A 12,295-nucleotide genomic window follows, 5' to 3' on the forward strand; every position below is an offset into this window, starting at 1 on the left:
AAAAAAAAATGACATGGCATTTGTTGCATCGATTTTTTTTACTGTATTTAAGCCAATCCTTTTTTCTTTTTCTTTTTCTTTTTCTTTTTTATGATTTCTCTCTCTCTCTCTCTTTATTTATTTTTTTCTCCCTCTTTCTTTTAATCAAAGAACAACTATATGTTTGAGAAAGAATTAAAAGAAAAAAAATAATATATACAAATAATAGATAATTGGATGGAAGACATTTGAAAAGTATTAGCTAAAATAAAAAAAATAGTTTTTGAATAACTATTTTAAATAGAAATATAGTTTAAAAAAATAGTTTGTGAATGCTTTTAGATAAAAAGTAGAGAATCCATTGAGCAATGTTAACTTTGGATAAAAATAAATAAAAAGTGCTGCTAGATTCTTTTATTACAAATTCTTCAAAATTGTCGAAGTAGTTCATGTGATGTCACAATCACATTAGTTGTTAAATAGTTAAAGTTACGTAGAAAGGGGCGATCATAGTAGTTTTTCTACCGGGACCAGACCACAGTAGCATCCACCCGTTGTGACCTTAATAGGAGGGGCCTAGATAGTCTGCAAAGCAAAAGATTACAGGTACTCCCTCAAACCGAGGTGAGCTATAGCATGACTCAACCCTACCAAGTCATTAGAGGGACTTAAGCCAGTTTATACTAATAGAATTCACATTCACATTGGGAGATTTTAACTCATGTCCTAGTACTTGCCCAATTATGGTGGATTCCCATAAGTGGGTCTTTCTCACTCTTAATCATAATAGAAAAAAGAAAAGAGACATGAGAATGCTTCATAACAGCCGATCAAAAAAACGACCCGTTTTGCAATTAAGTGTACACGAGGGTTGACACATTTTAAAATATTCAAATCATTTTTAACTTTTCAGAAAGAATTAGATGCTACTGAATGTTAGTAATAATGGGGACACACAGCCAATATGTGAAAAAATAGCATTTGTTGATTGTCAAAATAGTTTAAAGGGAATCCCTTTCAAATCGAATAGAATGATAAGTTGATAACCATGTGAGATGGCTAGACTGACTCAAGGAAAGCAGCTTGAGCCTCCCCAAAATTTATAGTGGTTTAACTTTAAAGATCTGTGTTTATTGTACACAATATGCAAAATGGTTATATCTTAATTATTGCACTATCTTGGATACATAACTCGTTATAAGGAATTATGTTTGTAAAGTCTACTATGAATTTAGTAAATTTGAATATCAAATCAATGTAATTACCATGATTAACTTATTACAAAACCAATTTCTTAATTCACTCATTCGTATTCACTTGGACTGGGGCATCTTAACCTCAAACGCAACTAGACATATATCAGAAAATACAGTATGAAAGGAAAAGAACAACAAGAGGCTTGAGAGAGTTTTGGGAAACTTGCGGAAGCTTTGCTTTCATTCTCATTAAAAGAAAATAATACAAGAGAAAACTATATATATTTACAGCTTTTACAAAGCGATTTTAATCTAATCTAGAGATCAATGTCTTAACAGAATACAGCTCAGAATACAGCTCATTCTAACACGTGATAAACAAGTATTAACAATTCTGACACGTGATACATGTGAAACCCCCCCTCAAGATGAAGCTGCAAAAATGTTGAGAAGATTCATCTTGGAAGTAATAGCAGTGAAAGGCTGAAGACTAAGGGGTTTAGTAAAAATATCTGCTAATTGATGCTCAGATTGAACATGTAAAGTCCGAACAGCCCCTTTTTGAATATGATCTCGAACCAAATGGCAATCTATATCAATGTGTTTGGTTCTCTCATGGAAGACCGGATTAGCAGCAATATGAAGAGCAGCCTTAGAATCACAAAACAATAAAGCCGAGGGAGGCAAACAAACTTGGAAGTCTTGAAGCAAATTAGTAATCCACATAAGCTCACAACAAGCAACTGCCATTGCTCTATACTCTGCCTCAGCTGAAGACCGAGAGATGGTTTGCTGTTTCTTGGACTTCCAAGAAATTAAGGAGTCACCAAGAAATAGACAAAACCCAGTGACAGATTTCCTGGTGTCAGGACAAGCAGCCCAATCTGCATCACAAAAGGCCTTGAGCTTGAAGTCTGAGTTGGCAGGGAAAAATAGACCTTGACTTGGAGCAGATTTGATGTAATGAAGAACCTTGTGGGCAGCATCAAGGTGGGGTTGTCTCGGCTGAGACATAAATTGACTGAGAACCTGAATGGAGTAAACCAGATCAGGTCTAGTAAGGGAGAGGTATAAGAGGCGGCCAACCAATCTTCGAAAAGGAGTAGGATCAGCCAGCAGCAAACCTTCATGCTGTGAAAGACGAAGATTAGGATCCATAGGCAACTTCGAAGGTTTGCAAGCAAGTAAACCAGAATCCTCTAGGATCTCAAGGGCATACTTGCGTTGGCAGAGAGAAATTCCAGTGGAATTTCGAGCAATTTCCAATCCTAAGAAGAACTTCAAATCACCTAAGTCTTTAAGTTGGAATTGCTGATTAAGAAGTAGAGTAAAAGTGGATAGAGCCTCAGAATCATTCCCTGCAAGCACAATGTCATCCACATACACTAATAAGGCTATGAATGAAGAACCTTGCAACCGAGTGAACAAACTATAATCACTCCTAGATTGAATAAAACCAAGCTTAAGCAAAGTGTTTGAAAACTTGGAAAACCACTGCCGGGAAGCTTGTTTAAGACCATAAAGGGATTTGGTTAAACGACAAACTTGAGAGCTTCCTTTAGCACCAAACCCGGGAGGCAACTCCATTTAGACTTCTTCATCCAACTCCCCATGAAGGAAAGCATTATTGACATCCAACTGTCGTAAATGCCAGTTCTTTGCTGCAGCTACTGCCAAAAGACACCGAACTGTGGTTAACTTGGCCACAGGAGAAAAGGTCTCATAGTAGTCAAGTCCTTCACTTTGTGTGTAGCCCTTAGCAACTAATCTTGCCTTATACCGCTCAAGAGAGCCATCAGCCTTAAGCTTGACTTTATACACCCATTTGCAACCAATGGCATGTTTATTAGGTGGTAGAGAAGTGAGCTTCCAAGTGTTATTGGCTTCAAGGGCATCAATCTCAGCTTTCATGGCATCACACCAGTGAGGAATTTTGATAGCTTGATGATAGAATTTAGGCTCAAAGTGGGAAGAAACTGAAAGACTAAAAGATCTTTGAGCAGGAGACAGATTAGTATATGAAAGAAAAGAAGAGAGACCAAAAGGTATACCTGAAGAAGCATTGGAGGACTGAGAGGATGATGGAATCGGGTGTGAAGCATCAGCCAGTTGACAGTGATAATCCTGCAAATAACTTGGTTGGAGTCGAGATCTAGTGGACCTGCGAAGCAATCTAGAAGAACTAGGAACAGAAGAATTGTCAACAACAGGACTATTAGGAAGAACAGAATTAGCAGGAGAGAATTGGGAACAAATAACAGGACTATTGGGAGAAAATTGAGAACAAACAGCAGGCCTAGTAGAAGACTGAGAAGAAGGAAAATCAAAATTATGGAGAGAAGAAATAAAAGAAGGAATAACAGTGTGAGGTGCAGTAGTAGAAGGCAAAGAAAATTGAGAAGAAGCATAAGGGAAAATGTGCTCATGAAAAATTACATCACGGGAAACAAAAAATTGTTTGAGGGAAATATCAAACAATCGATAGCCTTTGACACCAAAAGGGTATCCAAGGAAAATACAAGCACGAGCTCTAGGATCAAATTTTGACCTATGACGAGTAATAGTAGAAGCATAACATAAGCAGCCAAAGACCCGAAGGTGAGCATATTGAGGAGGAGAAGAAAACAAACATTCAAAAGGACTTTTATTTTTAAGGAGAGGGGTGGGAGTTCTATTAATGAGATATGCTGCAGTAAGTATACATTCGCCCCAAAAATGTAAAGGAAGATTGGATTGGAACCGTAGAGCACGAGCAACATTTAGGAGATGTTGGTGCTTTCTTTCGGCTACAGCATTTTGCTGAGGTGTTTTAACACAAGTAAGTTGATGAATGATTCCCTTAGAAGAGAAAAATTCATTCATAAGAAATTCACTTCCATTATCAGTTCGGAAACATTTGATTTTGGAGTTGAATTGAGTATAGACTAAATGATAAAAAGATTCAAGAAGCACTCGAGTTTGAGACTTGTTATGCATCAAATAAACCCAAGTGAACCTACTGCAATCATCTACAATGGTAAGGAAAAACTTAGAACCATTGGAAGAAGGAAAAGAAAAAGGTCCCCATATGTCACAGTGAACCAAAGCAAACAATTGTGTAGAATGTGTGTGACTAGTAGGAAAAGGAATCCTGTGTTGTTTGGCCAAAGGACAAACAGAACAATCTTTATTGGAAATTGATGAACAACCAGGAATTACATTATTCAGCAATTGGATTCTAGAATCAGATAAATGCCCTAATCTAGAATGCCAAACACTGGCTGAAACATCAACAGAATTAGCAAGATGCGTATTTACAACAGGCTTTGAATCAACAGAATTGAAATCTGTTTTTATTGGTACAAAGAGAGATGCTAAAACAGGAACACCTGAATCACAGAAATCATCCAAGTCATGCAGGAGATGATATAAACCACCTCGCTCTTTACCCAATCCAATCATCTTCCATCCTGACAGTTGCTGAATGACACAAAATTCAGCAATGAAGATTAAACAACAGTGAAGAATAGTAATCAACTTACTGACGGAAATCAAATTAAAAGAAAATGAGGGAACACATAAGACATTCGTAAGTGTTAAGGTTGCATTAATCTTAACAGTGCCTATATGTGTGACTTCAGCAAATTGACCATTCGGTAGTCGAACATGTTTAGAGACAATTGAGGTAATTGTAGTGAGAAAAGAAAGTGAACAGACCATGTGATCTGTAGCACCAGTGTCGATTATCCATGGATGATCGACAGAATTGTTAATAGCTATTTTGAAAAGAGAATCAGAGGAGAAAACCGATATCTCTTGAAAGTGAAGACTGAAAGCAGACAGAATGATGTGACTTACCGGCCATGTTACTGAATAGATGATCCTGATTGTCAGTGGGAGCAGAGGCAGGGATATTAACAAATGAAGAAGCATCATCAGAGCACTTAGATCGGAGTAAAGTCAATAATTGCTGACACTGCTTGGAGCTGAGTGGAAGTTCTGGTAGGGATGAATCATGCACCAGGTTGGCTGAGGAAGGAAGAGGCTTGCCCTTGGTGAATTTGTATCCTGGAGGATAGCCGTGTAACTTATAACACTTCTCAATGGTGTGACCGAGAAGTCCACAATGAGTACAAAGTGGATGTTCCTTGCGAGTAAAGCCTTGTGGCTTAGGACCTTGAGTCCGAGAAGGAGTGTATTTGGAAGCCATTGCAGCAGGAGCATGGTTTAAAGGTGCAAAGAAAGTGGAGGTGATTTCTGTTTGACGCTCCTCTTGCACAATCATAGAGAAAATTTTGTTGATCGGTGGCAGAGGATCCATGAGCAAAATTTGTCCTCTTATGTGAGAGAAGGACTCATTTAGTCCCATCAAGAATTGGAACACATATTCTTGATGTTGATAATCAAGAACCGTGCGTGAAGTTCCACAAGAACACAAAGGGAGGGGGCGATAGTTGTTCAGTTCATCCCAAAGCCCCTTGAGAGAAGTGTAATATGAACTTATAGAGTTATTGTTCTGAGAGAGGGCTGAAATCGCCTTTTGTAATTGGAAAATTCTCGGTCCATTTGATTGAGAGAAGCGCTCCTTAATATCATTCCACATTTCTTGTGCAGACTCGATGTAGATGATACTGGAAGAAATCTCCTGTGATACTGAATTAAGGATCCATGAAAGAACCATATTGTTGCACCGATTCCATGCTGAGTATTCAGGAGCATCCATTGCTGGTTTTGCTACAGTTCCATCAATAAAACCTAGCTTGTTCTTGGCTGAAAGTGCCATTGTCATGGATCTCTTCCATGTGTGGTAGTTATTCCCAACCAATGGTTGTGAAACCAGAAGAGTCCCTGGACTATCTCCATGATGAAGATAGAAGGGGCTGGCGAACTCCATCGCAGAAGGCGCAGAGTTAATTGGAAGATTATCAATGGAATTAACGCTATCAGTAGATGCATTAACGAAGGTATTAGTCGGAATTGAAGACATTTGTGAAGATCAGAAAGGAATCAAGATGAAGAAATTGAAGAAATTGAAGAAATTTGAAGATCAGAGAATTTTGATGAAGAATTAGGTTTGCTATGATACCATATCAGAAAATACAGTATGAAAGGAAAAGAACAACAAGAGGCTTGAGAGAGTTTTTGGAAACTTGCGGAAGCTTTGCTTTCATTCTCATTAAAAGAAAATAATACAAGAGAAAACTATATATATTTACAGCTTTTACAAAGCGATTTTAATCTAATCTAGAGATCAATGTCTTAACAGAATACAGCTCATTCTAACACGTGATAAACAAGTATTAACAATTCTGACACGTGATGCATGTGAAAACATACTGCAGCTAAGAATTTAAGATGTTTTTTTTTTTAGGATTTGAAGAAGCTTATTATACCAATTGCTATTTCATTGAAGTTCTTGATTGTGATTCTATTATGATTCTGCTGGAGCTTTATGTAGGGTATGAGTATTACGCTGGCCTAGTCTAGTATGGAATAGGTTTAAGGGTCTAATTTTTACGTTTCATAAGCTCGAAAGCGTTTGGCGTGTCGGCTACATACTTAACATTGGTATTATTAGATTAAGCGCCACATTACGTGTTTAAATTTCGGAAGAGACAATCTATTAAAAGAGTATTTGGTAACTAAATAACGCTGTCACAAAAGTGAAAAGAGTTACTAAATTCAAAGTGAAAACCATCATAGAATGTACTATTTTAGATATAGCCACAAAAGCAAGACAGAAGGTTATAATCTTGATGGAATCCAATTTGGAGCATGGATGCAAAATCTGACCAGCCTAATATGAGACAGGTTAAAAGTAACTTCTTGTATTTTATCCTCTCGTAAACTTTTGGCTTATACAAGAGTTTCAACATGTGAATGGTATATCATGATTGGTGAGAGTATGACAACAACCCACGGGCATCATCAACATTCTGTTCTTTGTTTCATTGCATAATGATGTCCCCACCTTCACAGGCATCATCATCGTCGTCGTCGTCTCTGCCATTCATCATAACAGAATGACAGACATTATAAGTGATAAATAATCGTAAGAGATAAACATAGATCCCACTCGTTCTATATGAATTTTTTTGTACTCCACCCTTCACATTCAGGTTGGGGACCGCTAGTCGGTGATTACTTCTTATGAGGAAGAGGGGGCCACTCGACGGCGTTGGACTTGGTCCTCATTCACCGACGACTGAGTAATGTTTCTTGCACATTTTGTGTACACACTTTCAACAAATATAGCTTAGCCTTAAGGGTAAACGTGAAGGCCAAATGGGCCTGACATGATCGGAAGCGCAGGTTATAGCCTTGGTAAATTGTATCACCACATACGTTATATATATACGATGTCATTCACTAACAATATATCCAAGTCCTTTCCCACCGAGAGAAAATGGGAAATAATGCCGTGGCAGGGGCACTAAAGAAAGCTCATAAACTTCTTTCAACCTCAGGAAAGCATTGAGTATCATAAAAGATTGACCAAAGATAGGGCATTTACGAATTTGCTTTATCACATAACCGGGCCCATTCCTTCCAATTAATATAGTATGCAATAAAAGTGGAATAGCTTGTATATAACATCATCATCTAGTTAACCAAAAAAACAGGGAATAAGGCTGTAGAGGAGTTCAATTGATAAAAATGCAATTTTTTAAAACGTCTTTAAGCGTCTAATAAAATATGTAAAAGAATGTTATTTTTGTCAATGAAAACAAGGTTCATACTATAAAATTATGCGTTTTTAAAAATGCACTCCTTTACGGCTTTACCTACCATACGAAAACATTATTTTATTTTATTTTCAAATCCATTCCTGATATAGACATTTTCTATAATGTTGTTTAAAATCGTACGTTTGACATACAAAATTGCTAATCACACTCTAAATATCAAAATGTAGGATTTCTCTTGCAAACTTAACCGGTCTACAAACAAGTGTGAGCGAACTAATAAATCATTTCAAGCTAATTTGTATGTTATTTGAATAATCCAGAAACTCGAGCAACTTAAGATAAGAGTATTAAGATCCTCTCCAGTTCAAGGGAACTGGAAGTATCTAATCTCTTATAATGTAGAGGCATTTTTGTTCTAAAAAAATGTGAAAAGATAAAAATATCCATACATTATAAGCGACTGAATACTCTCGCATTCGTTGAACCGGAGATGATCCGTTTCCAAGATAAGGAGTTGAGAGGCTTACTTGTGGAAAGTTCCCCATCTTAAATTGCTTAGGGCATACGGGTCTACATTATTCCACTCTCTTAAACTGTCAGAATTTTTATATATTATTTGTGCCGCCTAATAACAGCAGAGAAATCCGTGGCCGGATATGATGCCCCCACAAAGCCCTCTTCTAGTTTTATACATTCTTAATATTGAAGCGAGCGATGCGCTCCAGTCCAACGAGGAGCGTGGAAAAGCATTTCTCTCCTCTAAGCAAGGCTTTAATTTAAGTAACCGTTCACATGGCAGAGCTGTTCAGCGCATCTTCTCCACGATATAGTACTGCTCAAGAACATCTTCTCTTGACACAGAATTCCGTTGTTTCAAAGATGGAAATTTCTATTCACCACAAAACCTTGGCGTTCTTGTTGCTTTCAGCGGCCCTCCTAATAGTCACTGAAGCATGCCACATTGTAGACAAAGAAGGATTGCTTGAATTCAAGCGCAAGATCACTTCTGACCCTTCAAGACTTTTGCATTCCTGGACATCATCGTCCGATTGCTGCACAACCTGGGAAGGTGTGGGATGCGATTCCTCCGGCAGAGTTGTCAACGTCTCCCGTCCAGGCCTTGCTTCGACCAACGACTTCATCGTTGACACGTACATGACGGGAACTCTGTCTCCTTATCTGGGCAACTTATCCTTTCTGCAAATTCTGGAACTGAGCAATCTCAAGGACTTGAGGGGTCCAATACCGCCGGAGTTCGGCAAGTTACGGCGCCTCACCCATCTTTTTCTTGATTCAAATAAGCTCACAGGTTCTATACCAAACACATTTAAGTACCTTTTTTGGCTAGAAAAACTCTACCTTGGTGACAATAACATCTCTGGTACTATTTCTTCTTCTGTTATTGGCTCTTTGAGGTCACTTTCAAAACTGGGTCTATCAGGAAACCAATTGTCTGGACCAATCCCACTTTCAATTGGCAAGCTGGAATTGCTAACTGAGCTTGATCTTCATGAAAATAATTTCTCTTCTAGTATTCCTGCAAGTATTGGCAAGCTTAAGAATCTCAAATATTTAGATTTATCTGAAAATCAGATAACCGGAAGCATTCCGAAATCAATTGGGGAGCTTTCTGAATTAGAACTGCTATATCTCAATCATAACCAGATTAGTGGAAGAATTCCTTCGTCGGTTTCCGGGCTCAGTTCTCTAGTATTTTGCCGGTTATCAGAAAACAAGCTGACAGGCAATTTGCCACCATCCATCGGCAAGCTCTCAAAAATCCAGAGGCTAATCCTTGAGAACAACAAGCTGACTGGGAAATTGCCAGCAACTATTGGACATCTAACCACTCTCACCGACATGTTCTTGTCAAATAACCGCTTTAAAGCCAATATCCCTTCAAGTTTTGGCAATTTGATCAACCTTCAAACACTCGATTTATCAAGAAACCTGCTCACTGGTCAGCTTCCTCCTCAGCTAGTTAAATTACAGAGGTTACAGACTTTAGATCTGTCATTCAATCCCCTGGGGCTTGTCAGGGTACCAAACTGGTTTTCAGAATTGAAACTTTTTCGGCTAATGTTGGCGAAAACTGGGATTGAAGGGGGACTTCCAAGGTGGTTATCTTCATCATCCATATCTGTTCTTGATTTGTCAAGCAATGCATTAACAGGGAAATTGCCTCAATGGATTGGAAACGTGACCAACCTTTCATTTCTCAACTTATCAAACAACGACTTCCATTCATCAATCCCAGTTGAGTTCAAAAACCTTTCGCTTCTGATGGATCTTGATCTTCATTCCAACATGTTCAGTGGCCACCTGAATACAATATTTCTGAAAGAAGTTCAGGACCCACTTGGCCATTTCAACTCCATTGATCTTTCCAGCAACATGTTCACTGGCCCCATTGACGAGAATCTTGGAGACAGACCCGCTCTGGCTTCTATCACGTCACTGGTTCTATCAAACAACCAGTTGGGAGGATCAATACCGAAGTCACTGGGAAAATTGAATAGCTTGCAGGTTCTGGAGCTTGTGGGTGATGAGCTTTCAGGAAGAATACCAGCAGAGCTTGGTGATGCCAAGGAATTAACTACGATTTTACTGTCAGGGAACAAGCTAAGCGGGGCTATTCCAGGGAAGGTGATGAATTTGAAGAAACTTAGAGAATTTGACGTGTCAAGAAACCGACTAAGTGGAAAGATTCCTCCTCACAAAGCCATAATCCCTGCATCGGCATTCTTGGATAATCCTGGATTGTGTGGAGCTCCACTGCCTTCTTGTAAGCACTCTTAGTAGTATTTCCCCAATATTGTTTTTATTTCTTTTCTTATCTTCAAATTTCAATCAAACATACATTATCATGGGATTTACATTTCTTATATTACTATATGGTCTATAAATATATATATATATATATATATATATATATATATATATACTCAAATGTCCAACGAATAACTACAATTCTTTCAATATTAAAACTTCAAAGGATAGCATTTAGGGAAATTGCTAAATGTGATTTGATTTGAGGGTGTGACAAATAGCTTGTTGGGGTCTAAAAAAGTGACTAAACGTTTTCTCTAATAAGCAAAAAAGTATATAGGTCCCTATCGTTAAAAAGAAGTTAGAATCCATTAACGATCATATCATTACTAATCATATCATAACACGTTCCTTACAATATATATATTAAAAAAATATGGAGGAATGGTTCATCCACTGCCAAATCTACTCGGACGAGGTGGTTAAACCATCGCATGACCATTTGGGGTGGTTCGAAAAGTGGGGTGGCCGAACCATCCCAATGGCCAAGGAAACCGCTCCAAAATCCAAATGATATATTGTGGATACATTGTAAAAATTGAAACATTTGTGAGATATTGCAAAAAGAATGGTAATTAGAGGTGATAAATAAAGTTTTTTTTAAATAAATAATAATAAAAGGAGAAGAAGAAGAATCACAAATGTGGGAGAGAAATTAAAAAAATAGAAAAATCACTACAATCTCCTCATCTGATTTCTTAGGGCATGTTTGGGTAATTTTTATTTTTCAAATACTTTTTAAATATTGTTTTTTAGAATTCAAATTCTGCTCAGATTTTACAAATTTCTTCTAATTTTGTTTCAAGTTTTCTAAACCATCCAAACAAAATTTTAAAAAATAAATTCTTTCAATATTCACAATTTTAAATATTTTTCAAAAAAAAAAAAATCACTCAATCTAAACGAGCCCTAACTTCTTTCTTTCTTTTTTTTTTTTTTTTTTTTTTTTTATTATTTCACGTTTTTGGTTTCGTTATCTTCGGATAACCATGTGCTAAGATCACTGCCGAGGATCCAGCTTTTGTGAATTACTAAATAAGAAACCACCATAAAGCGATGCGTCTTTACACATGTTTTTTTTTTAAATAAAAAATTAACTTTTGATACCTTGTTTTTGTTTTATACCCCATAACAGTCACAAAAGCCTGCCAAGACACCAACGGTTACCTTACGCAACGTTAACTACAATTATCTTTCCACAAGAATGGCTGGATCCCAGAATCATTCACAATCCCACGTGTTTTTTTTTTTTGATAAAAAATTCCACGTGTTAATAATGCAGTAAGGTGCAACTTTGTTTGGATCAAATGGTCTTAATCATGGATAGAGATGGCCGACACTTGGGCTTCCTGAATTTAGTGAAAGTCGGGCAGCCCATAGAGAAATTGTGAAGCATGCTTGCCTTGACTCTTGAGCAGTTTAAGGTGTAGAATTTACTTATCTGAAACAGATGAACCCCACAATCTCCCTCTTATCTGATAAAGTTCTTACAAAAATTTGAGCATTTAATGTATTAGGCTAAAATTGGACAACAACAAGGTCAAGAGCGCTCAAGTCATTAGATCTACTTAGGGTCCGTTTGGGTTTGCGATTTTAAAAAGTGCGATTTAAAATAACGATTTT

At 37.4% G+C, this 12,295-nt stretch overlaps 2 protein-coding genes across 3 annotated transcripts; one reads left to right on the plus strand and one right to left on the minus strand.

Annotated features, from left to right (window-relative positions):
• Positions 1–1,598: 1,598 nt before the first annotated feature.
• Positions 1,599–2,762, minus strand: LOC133852708 (uncharacterized mitochondrial protein AtMg00810-like). The gene has a single exon (XM_062289463.1). The coding sequence runs from the start codon at positions 2,760–2,762 to the stop codon at positions 1,599–1,601; it is 1,164 nt and encodes a 387-aa protein (XP_062145447.1).
• Positions 2,763–8,556: 5,794 nt separating this feature from the next.
• Positions 8,557–12,062, plus strand: LOC133883129 (LRR receptor-like serine/threonine-protein kinase GSO1). 2 transcript variants are annotated; one of them, XM_062322346.1, is made up of 2 exons: positions 8,557–10,628; positions 11,955–12,062. In XM_062322346.1, exons 1-2 carry the CDS (start codon positions 8,636–8,638, stop codon positions 11,987–11,989), a joined length of 2,028 nt encoding a protein of 675 aa, XP_062178330.1. In that variant the 5' UTR covers positions 8,557–8,635; the 3' UTR covers positions 11,990–12,062. The 2 variants fall into 2 exon arrangements, with proteins under 2 accessions (XP_062178330.1, XP_062178331.1); XM_062322347.1 differs by lacking the exon at positions 11,955–12,062 and having other exon boundaries at positions 8,558–10,728.
• The last annotated feature ends 233 nt before the right edge of the window (positions 12,063–12,295 follow it).

This window comes from Alnus glutinosa, chromosome 12, assembly GCF_958979055.1.
Source record: "Alnus glutinosa chromosome 12, dhAlnGlut1.1, whole genome shotgun sequence".
Taxonomy (NCBI): Eukaryota; Viridiplantae; Streptophyta; class Magnoliopsida; order Fagales; family Betulaceae; genus Alnus; species Alnus glutinosa.

Bases quoted from the DNA above. Each gene is read 5' to 3' on its own strand.
- LOC133852708 (XM_062289463.1), bottom strand. From the start codon at position 2,762: ATGGAGTTGCCTCCCGGGTTTGGTGCTAAAGGAAGCTCTCAAGTTTGT.
- LOC133883129 (XM_062322346.1), top strand. From the start codon at position 8,636: ATGGCAGAGCTGTTCAGCGCATCTTCTCCACGATATAGTACTGCTCAA. The intron at 10,629-11,954 runs GTAAGCACTCTT...TTAATAATGCAG, and splicing joins TGGAGCTCCACTGCCTTCTT to TAAGGTGCAACTTTGTTTGG.